The sequence below is a fragment of the Chinchilla lanigera genome, unplaced genomic scaffold (assembly GCF_000276665.1).
Source record: "Chinchilla lanigera isolate Chin_1 unplaced genomic scaffold, ChiLan1.0 scaffold00094, whole genome shotgun sequence".
NCBI lineage: Eukaryota > Metazoa > Chordata > Mammalia > Rodentia > Chinchillidae > Chinchilla > Chinchilla lanigera.
Window position 1 is genome coordinate 2,441,095 of NW_004955495.1, and position 23,707 is coordinate 2,464,801.

General features: G+C 44.8%; 2 protein-coding genes across 3 annotated transcripts in view; one reads left to right on the forward strand and one right to left on the reverse strand.

Annotated features, from left to right (window-relative positions):
* Nucleotides 1-3,952, forward strand: part of LOC102029410 (zinc finger protein 564-like) — a 7,889-nt gene extending 3,937 nt beyond the window's left edge. Inside the window, exons 2-4 of one of the 2 annotated variants that reach the window (XM_005405682.2) lie at nucleotides 1,955-2,099; nucleotides 2,274-2,331; nucleotides 2,706-3,952. In XM_005405682.2, coding sequence (XP_005405739.1) covers nucleotides 1,955-2,099; nucleotides 2,274-2,331; nucleotides 2,706-3,684 — 1,182 coding nt within the window. In that variant the 3' untranslated portion in view covers nucleotides 3,685-3,952. The remainder of the gene's footprint in view (nucleotides 1-1,954; nucleotides 2,100-2,273; nucleotides 2,332-2,705) is intronic. The other variant, XM_013505120.1, reaches the window with a different exon arrangement.
* A 6,929-nt stretch (nucleotides 3,953-10,881) lies between these two features.
* Nucleotides 10,882-19,922, reverse strand: LOC102028871 (zinc finger protein 709-like). Its single transcript, XM_005405680.2, has 4 exons — nucleotides 19,765-19,922; nucleotides 14,838-14,964; nucleotides 13,554-13,614; nucleotides 10,882-12,123 (listed from the first exon to the last, which is right to left on the reverse strand). The coding sequence occupies exons 1-4, from the start codon at nucleotides 19,765-19,767 to the stop codon at nucleotides 10,929-10,931; spliced, it is 1,386 nt and encodes a 461-aa protein (XP_005405737.1). The 5' UTR covers nucleotides 19,768-19,922; the 3' UTR covers nucleotides 10,882-10,928.
* Nucleotides 19,923-23,707: the final 3,785 nt, after the last annotated feature.

Below are 23,707 nucleotides of genomic sequence, written 5' to 3' on the forward strand. Positions count from 1 at the left end.
GCACCACCACGCCCGACTTGAAGTAGGTATTGATGATCTTCTGGGTTTCTGCAGGATCTGTTGTGATTTCACCCTTTTCATTCCTAATTTCATGAATTTGAGTCTTTCCTTTTTTTGAGAACTTGGTTAATGGCTTGTCAGTTTTATTTAATCTTTCAAAGAACAGACACTTTGATTCATTGATTCTTTGTGTTGTTTTCTTAGTCTCTATTGCTTTACTTTGTTCTCTGATCTTTATAATTTCCCCCCTCATCTGAGTATTGTGCTTGACTTGCTTTTGTTTTTCCAGAAGCTTGAGGTTCAACATTAGGTTGTTTATTTGAGTTCATTCTGTTTTTCTGGTATGGGAATTGAGCACTGTAAATTTCCCTCATAGGACTGCTTTCATTGTGTCCCATAAGTTATAGTATATTGTACTGGCATTATTGTTTAATTGTAGAAACCATCTAACTTCTTTATTTGTGACCCATTGGTTGTGCAGGAACATTTTATTTAATTTCCATGTGTTTACGAAGTTTTTGTGATTTCTTTTGCTATTAAGTTCCAATTTCATTGCACTATGGTCTGAGAATAGGCACGGGATAATTTCAGTTCTTTTGCATTTATGTAAGCATGTTCTATGAGGTAGTATATGGTCTGTTTTGGAGAACGTCCCACGTGTTGCTGAGAAGAATGTGTATTCTGATGTTGTGAAGTAGAACACTGTAGACACCTACTAAGTCCATTTGTTCAAAGTTTGGTTCAGTTCTGGTATTTCTTTCTCATTTTTTTGTCTGGTTGATCTGTCTGTTTGTGACAGTGGGATATTGAGGTTCCTCTTTACAATTGTGTTAGTGCCTATTTGATTTTTATGTCATTAATGTTTGTTTTCTATAGTTGGGTGCACTGAGACTTGGTGCATATATATTTGATTATTATCTCTTCCTCTTGGATTGTTCCCTTTGTAAGGATGTAGTGATCCTCTTTGTCTAAGGCAGTTTTGGCTTGAAATCCACTTTGTCTGCAAATAGACTAGTTACTCCTTTTTTCCGGGTTCTTGTTGGGTGAAGTATTGTTTTTTATCCTTTGACTTTCAGTCTATGAATTTCTTTTTTCAATTAAATGTTTTTTGTATGCAGCATACTGTTGGATCTTGCTTCTTTTTCTTTTCTTTTCTTTTTTTGTCTTTTTGAGACAGGGTGTCACTATGCAGTGGATCTTGCTTCTTGATCCATTCTGCCAGTCTATATCTTTTGATTGGTGAATTGAGACCATTTACATTGATTATAACTGATATGTATTGATGTACCTTTTTCCTGCCATTGCCCACCTCCCATTTAATTACCCGGTGGATTCATTCTGTTAGGGGTTCATAAATTGTAGTTCTCTTTATCTCTATTTTATTTTATTTATTTATTTATTTTTGAGACAGGTTCTTGCTGTGCAGTTCAGGTTGGCCTTGAGCTCACTTTGTAACCCAGGCTGGTCTTGAACTCGCAATGATCCCCTCCTGCCTCAGCCTCCCAAGTGCTGGGATTACAGGCGTACACCAACACACCTAGCTCTATCTCTTTCTAGAGTGTCCTTCAGAACACTTTGGAGTGCTGGTTTGGAGATCCTGAATTTCTTCAGGTGTTGTCATGGAAGTATCTTAGTTCTGCATCATTTTTAAGTATAATTAGACATGCTGGGCTGGGGATGTAGCTCAGTGGTAGAGTGCCTGCCTAACATGCACAAGGCCCTGAGTTTGACCCCCAGTACCACACACACACATTTTTTTTTTTAACCACGGAGATCAGTTCCACATGTGTGTAGTGCTGAGACATTTCGGAGAAAGTGATTGTGGGCAGAGGTTAGAATCTGACAGCCACATTATTTACCATAGGCTAAATCTAGACCTTACAGAATTGTATGTGGGCTTTTTTTTTATAAATTGAACAGAGATCCTCTATTCTGTGTATCACCTTTTGTAAAGATGTCTGGGATGTTTCAGGACTCCGTGACCTTAGATGATGTGGTTGTGAACTTCACTCTGGACGAGTGGAACTTGCTGGATTATTCCCAGAGGGAACTCTACCGAGATGTTGTGGGGGAAATCTTTATGCACTTGGCCTTTATAGGTAAGAAGACAGTCTCTTTACTTAGAGAACATGTCTTTCTAGTCCCTAAGCGCTGTTCAGTGTGGGAAAGGAGTACAGTACTTTGGTAAATAAACAGTCTGTTGTGAACATAGAATCTAATATGTTCTCTCCTCATTCTAATAACTCAGTAATTTTTCTGGCTCTGCCTTCCAGGGGAAAAATGGAACCAGAACATTGAAGATTGGTACAGAAATCAGGGGAGAAATTTAAGGTAATTTACAGTGAAAAGAGGAAGCAGTGTCTCGCAAAAGAATATTAGAATGTCATGAAATTTTTAAAATAGTAAATCAGCTAGCCTCTAAATTTACCAAGAAAATTTGCACCAAAAATATGTATTTAAATGTGACATAGATGTCCAGTGTTTGCAAGATAGGAAACATTTAGTAGAGATTCTAAGTATGGATATCAGTATTTTATTTAGTAGACGCACTGAGGCCCTTTCACTGTGCACGTGGAAACAACTCGGACAAAAGTGAAAACGCTGTGCTTGCCCTGGTAACAGGGTAGCAGTAAATAAGTTAGCCTAAAATATGAGTAAGTCGGATTTGTTAGTAAGCAGACCATACTGTGTTTCATTTCTTGCAGCAGTCACACCGTAGAGAGCCTTTGCGAGGGTGATGAAGGTGGTCAGTGTGAAGAAACTTTCCCCCAGATTCCAGATCAGAACTCGAACCAGAAAACGCTTCCTGGAGTGAAATCCCAAGAGTGCTGTGTGTGTGGAGTAGTCGTCTTACCTCATTCATCCTCGTCTGACCCCCTCCCATCTCCCGCGGGACAAAAATTACGTGAACATCAGGAATCAGAAGGGAAACCATACACGTGTAGGCGGTGTGAGAAGGTTTTAAGCTGTTACTACCCTTTCCAGCGTGATGCTAGGAGTCACACTGGAGAGAAGTCCCACGAGTGCCGAGGACACGAGGAAGCCTTCATTCCTGTCGCCAGCCTCGGCGGGTATGTGATCGCACATGCTGGGGGGGGACCGCATAAATGCTCTGTGTGTGGGAAGGGCTTGCAGTACCCCAGTTCACTTAGAATCCACGAGAGGATTCACACTGGAGAGAAACCCTTTGAGTGTAACCAGTGTGGGAAAGCCTTCAGTTGTGCAGGTTCAGTTCGAAGACACCAAAGAACCCACACTGGAGAGAAACCTTACACATGTAAGGAGTGTGGGAAAGCCTTCAGTTCCCTCTCAGGCCTTCAGGGACATATGATGAGGCACACTGGAGGTGGTCCTCATAAATGTAAGGAATGTGGGAAAGTCTTTAACTCCCCCAGTGCCCTGAAAAAACATGAAAGAACTCACACGGGAGAGAAGCCGTATCCATGTAAGCACTGTGGGAAAGCCTTCATCTGTTCCACTTCAGTTCGAAAACATGAAAGGACTCACACGGGGGAGAAACCCTACGAGTGTAAGCAGTGTGGGAAAGCCTACATTTCTCTCTCGGGCCTGCAAGGACACATGATAAGGCACACTGGAGATGGGCCTTACAAGTGCAAGTTTTGTAGGAAGGCCTTTGGTTCTCCGAGTGCAGTTCTGAGGCATGAAAGCGCTCATGTTGTGTAGGATTCCTACGACTAAAAAGTATGGGAAAGCTCCATCTGTCTTCTGAGCATGAAAGACACACATAACACAGTAGAGATTCATCTGACAAACGCAGGGTATCTGAGGAAGCCGAGGAAACTGACTATTCCGAGTACAGAAAATTTCACATTGGAGAGAAACACTATGAATGTAAGGAATATGGGAAAGCTTTAGACCGTCAGAGTTTGTGTGGAGTGCCTGGGCTCGCTCTGGTAAAAAACCCTGTGAATAAAAAATGAAATGAAACTTATTTTCTCAGTTCCCTTTGATCTGTTTATTTTACTTTATTTTTTATTTGAGACAGGGTCTCACTGTGTAGTCCAGGCTGGCCTTGAACTCACTATGTAGCTCAAGTTGGCCTCAAACTCATGGTGGTCCTTTTGCCTCATCCCAGGTGCTGGGATTACAGGGTTGTGACATGATGCCAGGCTTCCCAGTTCCTTTTGAAAAGGTAAAATCATGAACTACTGGCAAACAATGAAACTTTTTATATTTGGTTTTTGGAGACAGGGTCCAGTTATGTAGTTCAGGCTGGCCTTGAAGTCACTATGTAGCCTAGACTAGCTTCAAACTCACTGAAGTCCTCCTGTCTCAGCCTCTCAAGTGCTGGGATTACAGGGGTACACTGCCATGCCTGGCTTTGGTAGTGTTTTTTTTGTTTTTTGTTTTTTTCTTTTTGAGACAGGGTCTTGCTATACAGTTCAGGCTGGCCTTGAGCTCACGTTGTAGCCCAGGTTGGTCTCACAATGATCCTCCTGCCTCAGCCTCCCAAGTGCTGGGATTACAGGTGTGCACCACCACACCCAGCTGATTTTGACTTTAGCATTTCAAGCATGCTGCAGTTGATGAGCCTCCATGAATCAAATGCAGCTTGTTGGGAAAAAGAGCTCCCACCTCTGGATCTGATTGTCTCCCAGGTTGAAGGTACAGCCCCCAGTAGCTGGGAATGGGTGAAAAATAGAGAAGTTTGCATCTCGGAGAGAAATCAGTGGAAGGAGAAGGCAGAGGGAGCCCATGCCCTTGGCTACAACAGTTTGCATAGAGTCTCTACCTCACTGAGCTGAGCTAGGGGCAATATGGTAGTCTTGTTTCAAATGCTATGGATTCTCCTTTTTACTGACTTTATAGATTCTCACCACGTCCTTGAGGTGCACTTGGGCAATTTATCAACACTTTTGAATAAAAACCAAGAAATTAAGCTGGGTGTTGTGGGTCATGGGAGGCTGAGGCAGGAGGATCATGAGTTTGAGCCAAGATTGGGTAACTAAATGACTTAGACTCTGTCTCAGAATAAAAATATAAAGTCAAAGGGCTGGGGGTGTAGCTCAGGGAGAAGGCCTTGGGTTCCATCTCTAGTACTGGGGGGAATACAAAAAGGTGGTGTGAAAAAAAAAGGGGGTGTAGCTCCATAGTTAGCACTTGCCTAGCGTGCTTGAGGCCCTGGGTTTAGTCCCTAGCACTGCAAAAGTCAAAACCCTCTGTGGTGCTCAGAGCGGACTGAAGAACCTAACCTAATGCGCTATTTAAACTGCCACAGAGTTTGGTGCGGTGTATTTCCCAGTTCCTCTCCTTTACACGGTGGAGAATTTGCGGTAGTAGCTATTCTGTTTCCTGAGTCATGAGAGTTCTTCACAACAAGCCCTTGTAAGACTGCCTCGCTTTATGCTGAGGGCTTGGGCTAGGGTCAGGTGGTTTCTTCATGGGGAGAGTGACCAGAAGAATGAATACATAATTGGAAAGTTGGTACTGTAGTCCCCTTCCCCTTGGGAAGGGAAGAGCTGGATGTTGAGTTGCATAAAATCTCAGAGACACCAGGGGTGTGTGACGGTTCGTTGTGTCCGTTTGAGTGAGACCGGTCAGCAGTTCCGCACTCGGCTGGAAGACCTGCCCCAGCGGGGCTTGTTGCCTGCGTGGTGTAGAGGGGAAATGGCCAGATCTTCTGTTACTTTGGAGGCGCGCTGGTGTTCGCCTTTACTTTGGATGTCATCACCCGGTTTCCCGGACAGACCCTTCACCTTCCGTCAGAGATGCTTCAGCCTTCGGCGGGCTCCAGCCTCCCACTGCAGACCCGCCCGCCTCCTGATACGGACTCGCGCAGCGAGGACACCGCAGGGCGCTGCAGGCCTCGGACAGCATCCTTTGGGATCCAGTGCGCAGAGATGCCCTGCACTCTTCCACGTCCCACTGGGCGTGGCCATTGTAAACCAACCTTGTAACTTTGTATCTATCTGCGTATCTTGTATTATACCTGTTCCTCTAGTAAACGCTGACTGACGGTGCTTCTGGGTTGGCAAGCACATTCAGGGCTGGAAAGGCCTGTTTGAGAAGACTTGTACCTCTCGCTCCCTGGCAGTTTCCTCGCTCTGTACATCACTTCTGTTTTGCTATTCCTGGGTTGCAACCTTTACAATAAATTGGTAGATATAAAGACCTGGGTGTGGTGGTAGGGGTGTCCAGCATGGCTGCCAGGGTTTAGCGCCGAGGCCTGAAATAAGAAGGGCTGAGGATGTAGCCCTACAAGGATGGGTACTTGCCTAACCGTAGGTGTGTCAGATTTGAAAGGTTAAATAACCCAATGGTGTTAGACGATTGCACACCTGGGTGGTGTTCAGGAAAACCGCACACCTGTTTCCAGAAGCGCGGCCATAGAGGACTGCTGTGGGAGGGTCAGTGGGAGAGTGCTTAGCAAGCACACTGGCCCATGGTTCATCCCCAGCACCAAAAAGGAAGACAGATCACAGATGAGGCCTGTAAACTGCCTGTGTTGAGTGCTTCGGTCCTGGGGAGAATGCGACTGGGGGTAGGCGGTGCCTGTGGTGGGCACAGCAGCCTGCAGAGGCCCGGATGCAAGTTCTCGGCTGCTCAGGTTTTCCCACCTCACTAGCTGGGCGTCAGCCCCACTGGGGTGCATCTGCTCTTTGAGTGTGGGCCTCACGCCTGAGGTGTGTTTCTCCAAATGTGGGTGACTTTGGCTGCTTCCCTTTCATTCCTTTGTACTTTTATTGTTGTGTTTTTTTTGAGACAGGGTCTATGTAGCCCAAGCTGGCCATGACCATGGGTAACTTTCCTGCCTCAGCCTCTCATGTGCTGGGACTACAGGTGTGCCACATCACACCCAGTTAACAGTTGTTTCATTTGTCGAGTTCCTGGGAGTGTCATCACCTGTAGTTAACTCCATGCAGCGAGCAGTTTCTTTTAAGGGGAACAGACTCTCCTGGGGCAGCCACTAAACTTCCAAAGCCAAGGAACTCTCAGTCCCTTGGATGCCAGGCAGTCTTCCTTCACAAGAAACATCGAAAGCGTCAGCTGTCTGTGTTGGGGTTTCCAGATCCGTGTTTGTGATGTTTGCATAGTGACAGCGTGTATGCCAAGCACAGTTCTGGGGCTTCCTATGACCCCGAGGAAAGCGAGGGCTACTGGCAGAAAAATAGGACATTTGTGTTTAGATTTTTATTTTTTGTTTCAGACAGAGGGTCCCCCTAGGTAGTCCAGGCTGCCTTGAACTCAGCAATCCTCCTGCCTCAGCCTCTGAGTGCTGGCTCGGAAAATCCCACGTTTGTGCTGAGAAAGCCCAGAGTATGTGCACAAGGCACAGGTGATGCTGCAAGGTGGGGCAGGTGGGCTGTCACAGTCAGCAAAGGCCCGCAGGACTGGACACTGGCGGAAATGTCTGGCATGGGAAACCTCCATCAGGTGCCAATAAGCCTGACGATCAGAAAGCGGGAAGTGCTCTGCAGTTGCTTAGATCTTCAGCGTCCCAGAGGTCGGTGTGATACAAGCTTGGTCTCTGGCATGTTACTACTGAGAAGTGGTCAAACCTTTAGTGATCCGGCCTGGGGGGGCTTCAGGTCACTGACAGCGTGCACCGTAAAGAGGGCGAGGGACCCCCATCTCTCTCGTTTCCTGACCGTGAGTCAAGCAAGTTTTTGTCATATCACACACCTCAGCTCTGATGTCTTGCGTTGGTACAGCCCAAAACAATGCAGCCAGTCGCAGACTGGAACTTTCACAACTGCAAGCCCCCAAACTGCAAACCTACTTACTTACTTTGCTGTCCTGGGGACTGCATCCTGGATCTTTACACTGAGCTCCATGCTAGCCCTTTAAATAATTTTTGAGACAGGGTCTCACTAAGTTACCCAGACTGGGCTTGAACTTGCAATCCTCCTGCCTCAGCCTCTCAGAGTGCTGGGATTGTGTGTGCCACCATGGCCAGCTTAAATCTTTTTACAGATTTATCTCATGCATTTGTCATAGTGAAGAGAACACACAGTACCTAATGAATACATGTAATGGCTCTGGTTTTACTAATTACCAAAGTAAATTTAACAAAAAATAACTTAAAAAATGGAAACACTACCAAAACTCATGAGGTGTGGCAAAGGCAGTTCTAAGGAGGAAGTTCACAGTAAACGCCTCCATACCCACAGATGGGTTGTGGTGTAGCTGCGTGTTAGAGAGTGTACTCAGCATGTCCAAAGCCTTGGTTTGATCCCTGGCGTGAAAGGAAGAAAGGAAGCAAAGGACAAAAAAAAAAAAAAAAGGGATGAAGAGAGCAGGGAGGGAGAAAATCTCTAGTAACTCAGCATTGCATATTAAGAAACTACAGGACCAGGGATATATCTCAGTGGCACAAGCACCTGCCTGGCAAGCGCAAGGTCCTGAGTTTGATTCCTGGTACCAAAAAAAAAAAAAGAAACTATAAAAAGGAGTGAACTAGGCCCAACATTGTAGAAAGAATGAATTTAAGAGGGAGGTGCACAGAAATAAATGAAGCAGGGCCTAGAAAAACAATAGAAAAGGTGAACCAAAGTAACACTTAGGTTTTTCATAAGATAAAAATAAAGTACCTTTAGACAGACTAAGGAAAAAAATAGGGAAGACTCGAATGAATAAAATCAGAAATTTAAGAGACAGTGCAACTGGTATCATAGAATACAAAAAGTGTGAGCTGCCACGACCATTATGTGTCAAAAAATTGGGTAACTTGGAAGAAAAATGGAATTTTATCTACGAAGACTCAATCATGAAGAATTAGAAAATCTCAGTATACCACGATATTTTCTTTTGGAGACATGGTCTCAATATGTATTTTAGGCTGGCCTTAAAGTCCTGGCAATCCTCCTGCCTCAACTTGCCCAGTGCTGGGATTACACGATGTTTACTATGAAATGTTATGCTGTCACGTAGTCAGTGATTTCGTACATCTCGGCTGTAATGAGTCTCTCGCCTGCATCCAGAGGCTACACGCAGCTGAGCAGGGTAGCACCGCTGGCAATCCCAGCTACTCAGGAGCGTGAGGCACACGCACGTTCAAAGTAACCCTGGCAACTTAAGACCCTGTCTTAAAATGTTCACATGATGATTAAACTGCCTAAGAGCTCATTCCTCAGAAAGTACCCCTTAAGTGACACATTTGTAATAGCAAACCTCAAATGCTTCCCAATAATCCAAACTCATTTTGTAAGGCTAGTATTGAGTAGAAACACGTCTAGTCACTAATAAAGACAATCTCATTTTTTTTTATACTGGGAATTGAACTCATGACCTCAGGCTTGCCAGGCAAGCACTTATGCTGCTGAGCTACATCCCCGCCCCCCCCCCGACAATCTCATTTTTATAACACGTTTCATGTGAGGTTTCTAGAGCATTATACATGGATTAATTTGCATCATATTTCCTGTATTTGTATGATTTCTCTTCAGCAAGGACCTTTTTTATTTTTTTTTTTTTTGCGGTACTGGGAATCGAACTCATGACCTCAGGCTTGCCAGGCAAGTGCTTAGACCTCTGAGCTACATCCCCAGCCCAGGGACCTGTCTTTTGAGTTCTTTACAGTACCAAAAACTGAATCTTGGGGCCCACACATGCTAGTTCAGTTCCACTGAGCTATATCCCACTTTTTTGAAAGTATTTTGTGTTTTTCACATTTACACAATTTCTATTCATTAACTTCACACATTTATAAGGATGCAGCTAACTAGAAGCCCTTCCCACATATGTAAGTAATGCCTTCACCCACTGAATTTGTTTTTTTTTTCGTCTTTCTGAGACAGGATCTCCCTCTGCAGTTCAGGCTGACCCTGAGCTCACTTTTTAGCCCAGGCTGGCCTCGAACTCGCAACGATCCTCCTGCCTCAGCCTCCCAGAGCTGGGATCACAGGTCTGCGCCATCACCCATTGAATTTGAATGGAGTACAGGACTGGAGAAATTTACTACTGGCTATATTCATCGGGTTTCCCTCCAGTATTTTCTTCCTTATATTTGAAATTCACTGCAAAAAATGCTTTTCCACATTCCCTACATTTGTAAAGTTCATCTCCAGTGTGTACAATCACTTCTTTAAACACTTTCAAGAGAAAATAAGGCCCTTATATATCCTTTGCATTCATTAAGATTTCTCTCTATTGTGATCTTTTGCATATCTGTAAATATAGAAAAAAACTATTTTTCTCACCTTTCACATTCATGAAGTTCTCCAGGATGAGTTCTCTCTCCCCTTTGAAAGGACCTGGACAAATGCAGTGTTTCCCACATTCTTTATACCTGTAGGGTTTCCCTCTAGCATATATTCTCAGCTGCACACGAAATACTCAGAGATCCCTGAAGCTTTACACACTGCTTACATTTACAGGGCTTTTTTCTAGTGTTTTCTCGTGTATTTGTTACCAACTTGGAGGAATGAATGCTTTCTCACTTTACGTTTTTTTTTTTTTTGGTTTTCCTCCGGTACCAGGAACCGAACTCACGACCTTGCGCTTGCCAGGCAGGCGCTTTGCCGCTGAGCTAAATCCCCAGCCCCTCACTTTACGTTTCTAAGGCGCATCTCCATTGTGCTTTATCAGAACTGAAACCACCGTACAAAAATGAATACTTTTGGAATTTCTTACATTCTCTCTTTTGTGAGTTCTTTCATGTTTTCAAAGGGAAGTGGGCCCACAAAAGGCCTGACACTGCTTTTTACATTTACTCTCCACTGACTCCTTTTATGAATTTAAAAGGCACCAAGGAAAAACACAGAAAAAAAAGAAAGAAAAAAAGAAATTACTTGTGATGCATGGTTATTTGACATTATTATTATTATTTTTTTTTTGGTTTTTCTCCGGTACCAGGAACCGAACTCACGACCTTGCGCTTGCCAGGCAGGCGCTTTTGCCGCTGAGCTAAATCCCCAGCCCGACATTATTTACATTTACAGTGTTTCTCATGAGAGTGAGTCATGTCTTCAAAGACTGGAAATGAATAAAGTTTTCCCCACGTATGTTACATCTGTATTTTTCTCCCCCCAGTGAATCTTTTCATGCATTTGAAAAGAACTGGGACAACGGAATGCATTCCCACATTCCTTACACTGGTAGGGCTTCTCTCCAGTGGGAGAGCTTTCATGAGTTTGAAAACCAGTACAACACTCAAAGTCTTTACCACATTGTTCACATTCAAACGGCCTCTCATGCGTGTGCGGTACCTCATGTCTTCTTAATGTACTGGGAGAAATGAAGGCTTTCCCACACTCCTTACACCCACAAGGCTTCTCTCCAGTGTATGTTCTCAGGGGTAGTTGAAATGTTGAGTGACAGTTGAAGGCTTTTCCACACTGCTTATGTCCATAGGTCTTTTCTCCAGTGTGAGTCTTTTTATGAACTTGAAAGGTACTAGAACACTTAAAAGTTTTATCGCACTGTTTACATTCAAAAGGCCTCTCACCAGTGCATGTTACTTCATGTCTTCTTTTTTTGTTTGTTTTTTTTCCGGTACCGGGAATCGAACTCATGACCTCGCGCTTGCCAGGCAGGGGCTGTGCCGCTGAGCTAAATCCCCAGCCCTCATGTCTTCTTAATGTACAGGGAGAAATGAAGGCTTTCCCACATTCCTTGTATCTATAAAGCATATCTCTTTTATGTATTATCATCTGTCTCTGGAAGCATTGTAGAGAAATGAAGGCTTTTCCACATCCTTTGCATGTGTAAGTTTTCTTTCCAGAATGACTTCCTCCCTGTATTTGAAGAGATTTGGGCTGGTGGAAAGCTTTACCACCGTTTTCACATTCGCAGCCTTTTTCTCCACTGTGAGTGGTTTCATGGATCTGAGATAATTTATGTGATATGAAGGTTTTCCCACATTGTCTCCATTCACAGTGCTTCTCAGCAGGGCAAGTCCTCTTATGTCTAAGAGAGGACTGGAGAAAACTGGAGGCTTTGCCTTGACCCTTACATGTACATGATTTCCAATAGTCACAGGGCTCGTGAGGTCTGATGTGCCTCATAAAGGTTGAACGGCGCGTGAAGACTATTCCACACACACAACATCCGTATGGTTTTCTTCTGGTAGTTTTCTTCAGATTAACATTTGGAATCTGGCTAAATGTTTCTCTACTTGGATTACTTTCTTTATTTCCACAGTCTTTTTCTACCATATAAGTGCTGGAAAAAAATGAGAAGGATATTACTAATGGCTTATTAATGATTTCATCTTTTTACTAGGAGGTACTAGTCCTATATTTTTAGGGAATATATAAATTTTCTGCTCTGTCTGAATGTTTGGAAGTGAATACCCTGAATGTTCTGCAAGGCCTGACCATAGCCAGACGCAATGGCCCAAATCTATAATTCTAGCTACTCAGAAGGCTGAGGCAGGAGAATTGCAAGTTCAAGGCTAGCCTGTGTAATTTCAGTGAGACCCTGTCTCAAAATAAAAATAAATGCTGAGGGTGGAGGATGCCTGTGATCCCTGTACTCTGAAGGCTGAGAGGCAGGATGAGCCTGGACTAGTGTGGGTGAGGCTATGGGTTCAATCCCCGTATTAAAAAAAAAAAAAAAAGGTTTCATAGCTATTATCAAAAACAATGATACGCATATTTGTGGTTTCTTGTTGGGGACCACTACAAAGTGGCTCTGGCAACTGGCTTTCCACGTTTACTTGTGAGCTGTCTGAAGCTTAGGCACTTTGTCTGACAAGCTAAGGCGGCAGCTGAGGACGTTTGGCTCCAACCCCAATTAACTACGAGGAGAGTGTGCAGTCTCCACACTCCTACAATAAATACCAACCTAAAGATAAGGTAGTTCTCCTGACTGACATAATTCTCCCAAGGTCCTGCGAGATTACTGCATTTTCTGGAGTATCCTCCTCCTTTGTTTGAAAACCAGATAAATATGGGCTGCCCAGAGAAGTCTTTGGCTAAACTCGGAGAATATTGAAGCTGTAAGAGAGTTAGTCCCTCCGGAATCCCTAAAATCATTTCCATTGTCTCATTTATTTAAGCCTTCGCCGTCCACTTGCTTGGGAGATTGCAGGCCTGATCAGCCTGCAATAACTTAGGGTTATTTAACCTGGTTTTTGATAGTTTCTGAACAGTTTCCAAATGAACTTATTTTGAAAATACTGAATATCATGTCACATTCAAGTAAATATTTTCAGTGAAAATTCTGTTCAAATAAATTTAAAGCTGGATGTGGTCCTATACATCTGTAATCCCTGCAATTTGGGAACCTCAGGCAGGAAGATCACAAATTCTAGGCCAGGCTGAGCAACTTAGTATAACCCTGGGCTAAAATAAAAAAAAAAAAAAACTGGCAGGGGCTGGGGATTTAGCTCAGCGGCAAAAGCGCCTGCCTGGCAAGCGCAAGGTCGTGAGTTCGGTTCCCGGTACCGGAGAAAAACCAAAAAAAAAAAAAAAAAAAAAACACCAAACTGGCCTGGGGATGTAGTTCACTGGTAGAGGTCTGCGAGGTTTAACCCCAGCACGAATACATACGTACATAAACTTAAGCTGCGCTTTTTTTGTTTGTAGCCTTTTACAGCTCCGTGACATTCCGAGACTGCCTCTCGGGATACCAATTTCTCCCGTGCTCACCTTACACAGTTCCCCTGGTCTCTGAGCCGATTTTTAATGTTCTGATCTTCCCATTTTTCTCCTGAAATATAGAACAAGAATAATCTTTATCAAATTATAGAAAAATTAGTAGTCTAAATTGTTAAGTAAATCAGAACAGAGACCAGCCCAGAAGCATCTCCAAGGAGACAAAGCAAGTTAGGTCTCACTATCGACCTGCACCTTGCTTAACTTGCAAACAGAAGCGAAACTTAGTATTTTCCCTTGTTTTCTTTCTCCTTCTTTTGTGGTACCGACGACTTCACCAAAGGCCTTTGTGCTGAGGTACACCTCTTTGCAGTTTTTTCGTTTTGAGACAGGGTCCCATTAAGCTGCTAAGTTGTCCAGACTGGGCTCAAATTTACAGTTCTCCTGTCCCAGCCTCCAAAAGTGCTGGGATTACAGCGGAGTACCACTGCACACCGCTAATTTCAATTATTTCTTATAAATGTCTATATTCCAGAAAAGTGAAATGGAAGCTCCCTGTTAGAAGACACTAACTGGTAGACAGGCACGGTGGCACACACCTATAATCCCAGCTACCTGGGAGGCTGAGGCAGGGGGATCACAAATTTGATGCCAGCCTGAACAACTTAGTGAGAGCCTGTCTCAAAATAAAATAAAACAAAATAAAATAAAATAAAGCTTAAGATGCAGCTTAGTGGGATGTTCTAGTTCAGTGATGGCGAAACTTTTAGAGCTTTCAGTGATACAGTCCGCTGTGGTTTGCTACCACTGCTCTAGGTTCAGTCAATTCCTAGTACCACACCCCACAAAAATACCCCACAAAATAAACATCAATTGGGCTGGGGGCATGGCTTAGTGGCAGTGTTTGCCTAGTATGTGCCAGGCCCTTGGTTCAATTTGCAGCACCATCAACAAAATAAAAAAATAAAATGAAAGACACCAACTAACATATTACTGGGGATATTTTTAGCTGGGTGAAGTAAACAAGCCTATAGTAGAATATCAATCAGTCAAATATTTCTTTTCTTCCATGTTTTCTGTATAAAACCTTCCCTTTGTTTCCTTGGCAGAGCTGGAACTATCTCCAGACTGGTCCTTTCCAACTCAGAAACTGCTGCTTAGTCAAATAATTTTAAGTTACACTGTGCCTTAGTGTACTTTTGACAAACCCTACAATGAGCTGTGACCATATGTGGTTTATCTCATAAACATATCATCTTTCCATAGCCAGAAACTGAAATAGCACCCCCTGCTGGGTAAGAAACACTGCTCTTCCTGAAAGCACGATGTCACCCTTACCTACAGAGGCCAGGTTCCGGAGGGTGTCCAGCATCACCTCTCTGTAGAGCGTCTTCTGGGCAGGGTCCAGCAAAGTCCACTCCTCCAGGGTGAAGTCCACAGACACGTCCTCTAGGGCCACTGAGTCCTGAAATAGCCCAAATTTGTATGCAAGAGGACAAGGGGGACGGGCCTAGGAATCTATACGCAGTTCACAAGGTTATACACAATTCTGTGGCCTTCAATAGCTACCATGTGATTCGGTCACCAGAACCCTGACCCCTTCTCCACACTCTCTTCCTTGTAAGCTCCATAACACACGAGCACGTGGGCTCATCTCCACATTTTTACTGTGGTTGCTACAGGTTTTTTGACTGTCAAATGGTAGAGTCCAGTTCCACTTGGAGAAATGAGAGAAATGCTATGCAGTTAAACAAATTTTAAGGCCACTGATTCCTTGTGAAAAGAACTCTCATCTCACTTCTTATTACCCAAATTACTCAGCACCCTGTGAGCCACAGGGTCAAACCAGGATTAGGTTGTAATCACCAACAATAAACACTGAAAAACTACACATTTTTCTTTCTATTCCCATCATTACACAAAAGGGGCCCCAGTCGGGCGTGGTGGCACACACCTGTAATCCCAACACTCGGGAGGCTGAGGCAGGAGGATTGCTGTGAGCTCGAGACCAGCCTGGGATACAAAATGAGCTCAAGGACAGCCTGAACTGCACAGCGAGACCCTGTCTCAAAAAGACCCCTCCCCCCGACACACAAAGAGGCCCAGCTAGCCATGTTTTCCTGAAGACATCCACACTGAATAACAACAAAGTCAAACAAGAACAAAAGAGAAAACAAATCTACACAGGGCTTTCACCTTCCACAAAAACTAACAAGATGGATGGTACATCTAAAAGTAAAACTATCAAAGCTTATAGCAAATAACACAAGGGAAAACCTACACAACTTTAAATTCGGTGATACAGTTTTTTAGATATAATACCAAAGGCAAGATCCATGAAAGAAAAAAGTGGTAAATTTGATTTCATTAAGATGAAAAATATCTGCTCTACAAAAGACAATGTTAAGAAAATAAAAACATACGCCACACACTGGGAGAAATTATTTATAAAATTCTTATTTGATAAAGGGCTGGGATCTAAAATAACCAAAGAACTCTTAAAAGTCAACTACAAAAAGACAACCAGCTGGGAATGGTGGCACACATTTGGAAGGCCAGCACTCTGGGAGGCTGAGGCATTAGAAGAGTCACAGCTGGGCCCAAACTGGACAAGTCAGCAAGACTCTATCTCAAAAATAAAAGGGGTTGGGACTATAGCTCAGTAAAAAGGCTCTTGGTTCAATTCCTAGTACTGAGGGGAAAAAAAGACAACCCAATTAAAAGTGGGCCAAGGATCTGAACAGACAGCCATCAAAGAGATACCACATACCCAGGAAAACCTTGGGTTGTGAGTAATTTGCTCTGCAAAACAGCAAACACTCCTAATAAAAACTTTTTTTTTTTTGGTTTCTTTGAGACAGGGTCTCACTGTGTAGTTCAAGCTGGCCTTGAACTTGCAGCAATCCTCCTGCCTCAGCGTCCCAAGTGCTGGGATTACAGGCGTGCACCACCATACCCAGCTAATAAATTTTAACTTGATAAATGAGTGACGTCTTGTAATATGGGTATGTGATGCCAAATGTCACATGCTCATAGCTGAGCCAATGGGTCTTCTCTTTCACTGAGGGGTTGCGGGTGATCACCTCCTAACAGCAAGAGGTTATGGAAGAGATATCATCTGCAGAGGAGAAAAAGGCAGGAGAACCCTTCACTTCAAATGAGATTAGGGTCATATGTAAAATGTGGGAAGCTGCAAAATTTTGTCAAAAAGCACCGCTCAAATAAGGCTGTAGCAGTGCAAGTAATAAATTTACTTAACAATACAATGTCACATTTCTGTGAAATCCTCAAGGGTGGGGGATATAGCTCATCAGAGCTGTGCCTGCCTGGCAAGCCTGAGGTTATGAGTTCAATTCCTGGTGCCAAGAAAAAAAAAAAAAAAAAAAAAAAAAAGAAAGAAAAAAAAATCTGTGAAATCCTCAAAAGGAGGCAAAAGCAGGTGTCACTGGATAGGTTCCTTGTTAAAGAAAAGGATTTCATTGAGCCAACACAACATGTTTTTTTTTTTTTTTTGTACTGGAAATCGAACTCAGGACCAGGCAGGCAGGCGCTGTGCTGCTGAGCTATATCCCCGGCCCTCACTGAGCCAACAGATAGCAGTTGATTCCGTCAGTAATAGCGAAAGTTGTCCTACACAACAACTCTCCCCTCGCTTGTCTCCCTCGTACCAGCAAGACCAACCAAGAAACCCTCAAAACTAATGTCTACAAGCAAGGTCAAGGAAACCACAACGTCAGTCTCAGGAAAAGCATCACTCCTCAGCGCCCCCGAAGTGTGTGTGCATGTAGCTTTCCCAGTGCTCTGCAGCTTCTCCCAGTGCCAAGGGCTCCTTCCCAGCTGGGTGTGAGCAGGCAGTACCTCTAGGGGGACAATGCCCAGGAAGAACTGGGCCTTCTGTTACTTCCATTTACAGGCTTAAGGTCACTGGCCTTGGGTCTATGCTACCCAGTAACGTGGCTCTGGACACCACTTATACCTTCAATGAAACAAACCAAATGTTTGAAGAACCCAACAGACTCACTCAGCCCCCTGTTTGTGTATAAATAAGGAAGGAAAACTCTAAGGGCTATTTACTGCTTTAACAAGATAACTCACAAACACCTGTTCCTTTTTGAAAGTGAAGTAGTGGTAGAGCACTTGCCTAGCAGGTAGCAGGCCCTGGGTTCTCTCCCTAGCCACACACAACAAATGAAATAAGAAATGAGGTTGTCAGTCAATTCTTATTTCCATGGCAAGAAATTGTTCGGTACACAGTCGTATTTAAATACTTAAGGCCTTAGACGGCCTAAAGTATTCAAATTCCGTTGGAAATCATCAAAACAGGCCTGAGAAAATTATTGCATATGCTTGGGGGAAGAAGAAGGGGAAACAAAGTTTTGAACAGATACAATGGAATAATACTGGAATTCTGCACCTCCCCCAATCCATGTCTTTGTTGCTTCTTTAGAAATATACTATACTGGGCTGGGGATACAGCTCAGCAGTGCAGTGCCTTGCCTGCCAAGCCCGAGGTCCTGAGTTTGATTCCTGGTACCAGGCCAAAAAAAAAAAAAATACATTATACTGGCTGGACTGGTGTGCATGCCTGCAATCCCAGCATTTGGGAAGCTAAGGCAGGTCACTGAATTCGAGGCCAGCCTGGGCTACACAGTGAGTTCCAGGCTAGCCTGAATTGCATAATGAAATCCTTTCTCAAAAAGAAAAAAAAAAAAAATTTTTTTTTTTTGTCTTTCAAGTTTTATTAACTACCTTTAAATTTTTTATTTTTAGTTTTTTGAGATAGGGTCTTGCTGAGCAGTCCAGACTGGTCTTGAACTATGTAGGCCAGGCTGGCCTTGAGCTCACAGCAACCCTCCTGCCTCAGCCTCCTGAGTGCTGGAATTACAGGCATGTGCCACCATGCCCAGTTCCAAGCTTTATTAGTTGCATACGTTTTACATTGACTGAGAAAATGAGACCCAATAACTGAACAAATATTTTCAATGTGACAAAGCCAAAAGGCCATGACAGGCTGGAACTGTGCAGAAAGGGCAGATCACCCAGTTAGGTTTGCAAAGGGCAGCCATACCCCAAAGGGCTTTTTCAGGATGTCTGCCCAAGAAACATACCGGCAGGAAAGGCACAAGGTTTTGCTTTGTTTGCAGTACTGCACTGGGGATTGAACCCAGGGCCTTCACACTGAGCTCCATCCCTAGCGCTTTTTAAAAGTTTTGAGGCAGGGTCTTGCTAAGTCACTAAATTGTCCAGGTTGGGCTCAAACTTCCAGTCCTCCTGCCTCAGCCTCCTAGAGAACCGGGATGACAAGTGTGTGCCATCATACCCAGGTAGGCATGAGGATTTTACAGCACCTGCTGTAGTGCCTGATGGCTGTCTGCTTGCATTTTATGTAAAATATTCTCAAACAAAAATAAATCTTTTCAAAGTCCAAAAGCTACTCTATCCATAGACCTGTGGAAAAAATGGTAATTAAAATAGTACAAGTTGTTTGAAACGCAGTATAGAGGGTTACGAAATGACATTGTTACAACAAATTTAAAAGAGCTACTATTGACTTTTGTTTATATTCTAGAATCAGACAGCGCTTCATTCTATAAATCAGACTAAGTGGTCCCATTAGCTGGAGCTGAGGAGTTTGCGTTTATCAGCACAACAGAACAGAAACAAAGTTTATTTCCTGAAACAGGGTCTCACTATGTAGCCCAGACTGGTCTCGAACTTGCAGCGATCCTCCTGCCTCAGCCTCCCGAGTGCTGGGATTACATTACAGAGGTGCGCCACCAAGCTTGGGCTCTGTTCTGACTTTTTGGCAAGAAAAACACACAGGGTAGTTTGGGCTTGGTGACACAGAACTTCCGCTTGTGCATCTCCACTCGGTTTGGTCCGCAGGGCTTGGGGCTGCAGCTTCGACCGAACCAACGACCGATACAGTTCAGGGAACAGGACGGACGCTGCTGCTGGCGCGTGGAACTGGGGGTGGGAACCGGAAGTGGGGGATGCGTTGCTACCCCTCAGAGCGAGGCGGCGGCACATAAGACCCGCTTTTCGCATATCTGGGAAACTCGGGGCGATCGGGTGCCCCCTGGGGAGAAAGGGGAGCGGGGACCCAGGGGCCCGAGTCCGCCCCGTGTCCCTCCCGCCGTCCCCGCTGTCGGCCCAGCGCCGCCCGCGGCGGAGGGGACCGAGGATGGAGCGGCGCCCCACTCCGGAGCCGATGTGATTCCGTCAGAGCCACTTCCGGCCGGCTCCAACCAGGCCCCGCGCTCACCATTCCCCGGGTTCCAAGTGTCACGGCGTTCCCTCGCAGAGCCACCCGAGGTGAGGTGCAGACAAGCAGCGAGCCAAGCGCCCGGAGCAACACCTTGAAGCGCAAGGTCCACGTGCCTTAGGGCAGCGTGACCCCACCCACCAGCCCTGCCACGCCCTCCTATTGGACTACTAGTGCGGCTCCACCCCTTCCGCCTTGAGTGACAGCCGCTTGGAGGTCCGGTAGCTGAATCCATCCGGCTTCTACCAGTGTTCCTCACCTTGGTTCCGGTTGCGAGGTGTACCTTTAAGCCGGTTTTTTCCAGACCCTCAGGCTGGACACTGGTGTCCGCCTGCAGAACGTAGTGGAGGGGAGGCGGGTGTGCGCAGGTAATTCCAGACTGAGTTTCCGAGGCCCTTCATAAGCGACCCAGGGAGGAACAAGTGCAGAGCCAGAAGGTCCCCAAGTGAAGACAAAGAGAAACAGAAGGCTCAGATGTCCCTAAATGGTCAGCCACTTCGCCTAAGGCTGTAAAGCCACTCATCAAATCGTGACCCTTAACAAAGACGCTTAAAAGTGACTTCATCGTAGCCCAGCATGGTAACACACATCTGTCATCCCAGCACTCCGGGAGGCTGAGGCAGGAGGATTGCAAGTTGGAGCCCAACCTGGGCAATTTAGCGACTTAACAACAAAGGCTGGGGATCAGTTCGGTGCGCGGGCAGAGGCGCTTCTGAAATTAACTTCAAGGCATGAGATAAAACTGTGAGGTTTGTATTTCACACTGGAAGGGAATTTATTTTAGATCAGATTTTGCCTGTCTGCAGACCGCTCCCTTCCCACCAGGGCTCCGTGTGTGCTAGGCAAGCGCTGTACTACTGAATTAAACCCCAGATCCCCTTGGTCACTTTTATTTGTTTATTTATTTTATTAATTAAGTTCATTGGTACATTTTAGGTATAAATAATGATCACATTCATCACAGGGAATTTGTATCTGTACATGATATAACTTGTTTCTTTTTTCTTTTTTTTCCATTCTCCTACCTTCCCTTAAATCTCTCTTCCCCTCCTGATTTACAAAAACTTTGTTTCCATGTTTTCCTATTCTCGTTTTTTTCTCCTCCCTCCTTCCCTCCCTTCCTCCCCCTTTCCCTTCCTTCCTCCCTACCTTCCTTCCTTCCTCCTTTCCTCCCTTCCTTCTCTCCTCCCCTCCTTTCCTCCTTCCCTCCTCCCCTCTCCCTTCTCCCTATTTCTCTTTCTCATTTGAATATTTTCTTCCTGTTTCACAGTATCGTACATTTCGGTCCTTATTTGCACTTTCGGTTTCTCACACAAGAAACAAGGTGGTATTTACACATATGTGTCTGACTTATTTCACTTAAGAGTATGGCCTCAAGGCTCATCCATTTCTAAGTCCACCCTCCTGCTTCCTATCATCTGTCTTTTATTTTGCTCTTGAAGTGACTTATTCCTTGGGTTTCTTATGTAAGAGAAAACCGTGTGACACTCAACCTTCTGGGTCTGCTTTCTTTCACTTAGCATTATGGTCTCAAGGTACGTCCATTTCCCCACAGGTGATTCACAGTATGTGTGTTTGTAATCGAGTTCTTTAATGGGTTGCTGCCTGGGTATTAAAAATAGACGAACACATCCAAATGGCCCAGGCTAGTGGCCAGAAATAAGAATTTAGAGGCATTCTTCCCACCTGAGGCAGGAGTTTGAGGGGTTCCCAGCTTCCCCTCTGCATCCTTTTAAAGGACCATGGAGGCATCTGTCCTTAGAATTAGTGACCCAAATCCCATTCCCTTGTGCAGTGCTGGCTGCTCTCCCTTCAGTCCCTGTCTCTTCCTGTCTTACTCCTCATCCTGCCTCACATGACTCGGGAAGGAGGACTTCCCTCTCGATAAGCTCTGCCCTCCCTGCTTGGTGCTGGGAGAACGCATAGCCACGTGTAAAAGAACGAAGTCGGGCCTGTACATCACCCCACGTGCAGTAATTTACCAAAATAGACCAATGACCTAGACATAAGAGGTAAAACTCACCTAATATCAAAACCCACATTCAGGTCTTGGCATATAATTCAGTAGTAGAGCACTTGTCTAGTGTCCACAATATCCTAGCTTTTATCCCCTCCACCATAAAGAGATCAACAACTCTGACACTCGGGCCGGGGATATAGCTCAGCAGCACAGGGGCCTGCCTGGAAAATGCAGGGTCCTGAGTTTGATTCTCAGTACAAAAAAAAGAAAACAAATGAAAAAATCCAGCACTCAAGAGGCTAAGGCAGGAGGAATGCTGCAAGATCCAGTCCAGCCTGGGGTACATAGTTCAAGGCTAGCCTGAACTACACAATGAGACCCTGTTTGAAAAAAATTCCAGAAGCCACCAACCAACTAACAAAAATTCCAGAAGCCACCAACCAAGCAAATAAACAAAAGACACTATCAAGAAAGTGAAAGCCAAGTGTGATGGTGTACACCTGCAATCCTGGCACTTAGGAAGCTGAGGCAGGAGGATCACCTTGAATTTGAAGCCAGCCTAAAGTACATAGTGAGAGTCTGTCTCAAAGAAGAAAAAAAAAAAAAGAGAATGAAAACACCCATTAGAACTATTGGGCACTGGTGGTAGGAAAATACTGCAGCGTGGAAAAGCATGGTAATTCCTTATAGAATTACAGAGTTACAGGGTGTACTAGTGGATTCTTGGTTGTTTGTTTATTTTTCCTGTTGCTGGGATAGAACCCAGGGCTTCATGCCCCACCGCCAAGCACCATGCCTGGCCCTGCATTAGTCAGCCTGAATCACTCTTAAGGGAAACCTGGCTGCTTAGAAACTAACGTGAGCTCTATTTGGTGGTCCCATTAGTTTGGGTTTCTGGTGAGGGGAACACAATGACAGGAGCTCATGGAGGAATAAAAAAAGTCAGCTCAAGCCAGGAAGCAGAGAGACCCAGGTGCCAAAATCCCCTACTCCCAATGACCTAGGGACCTCTCACTAGACTCTGCCTTTTCATTATTTGTTTGTTTGTTTGTTTGTTTTTGAGGTGCTGTGGATTAAATCCAGGGCCTTTACACTAAGCTACATCCTCAGCCTTTCTTTTTTGAGAGAGCATTCTGCTAAGTTGCCCAGGCTGGGCTCAAACTCCTGCCTCAGCCTCCTGAGGAGCTGGGATTTTAGGTGTGGACCGCTGTATGTGGTTCCCGCATCTTAAAGGTTTACAGCACCTCACAATATAGCCACTCTGGCAGCTAAGCTTTTCCATGTGGACCGCATCAAAAAAACCTCATGAAAACAACAGGTATGCTGGTAATTTAAGGCAAGGACTTAAAGAGATATTTGTACATTTGTGTTCATAGGAGCATTATTCACAGCAGACAAAAAGTGGAAGCAACCCAAGTGGCCATCAGGCAATGACTATGCCAACTGAATGTCAATAAAACATTATTTATCCTTAGAGAAGGAAAGAAATGCTGGAATACACTACATTGATAAACCTCGAAAGGATAAACCTGGTAGTGGATTGACAACTGGCGGTCCACTTATAACCCCCAGCTGAGCTGAGTATGCGTGGTGCTGGGTGTGGGGATCCACTTGAGGATTGTTGCCAGCAGCTTAAGAGGCAGACATGGGGAAGAAGTGAGGCTGTTGGGAGCTGAGAGAGCCTGTTGGGAGCAGGTAGAAGCTGTAAGGAGCTGTTGGCTCTGTTGGAGGAGCTCGTCGTGCTGGCTTTCCTGATGAACTTGGCTGTTTTCATCCTCTGAGGAGCTTGGGACCTCCTTGTTGCTGAGAATGGCTTCGGCTCACTTTGGGGGAGCTCTGGTCCTCATTTTAAGCAGCACTTCCTGGCTGTGGAGGGGAAGAAGGTGCACAGCTCAGTCTCCTGGAGATGCTTGCTGCGTTGGCTTTCCTGATGGGAACTTGGCCATCCTGATCATTGGAGGAGCTCGGGACCTCACTGTTGCT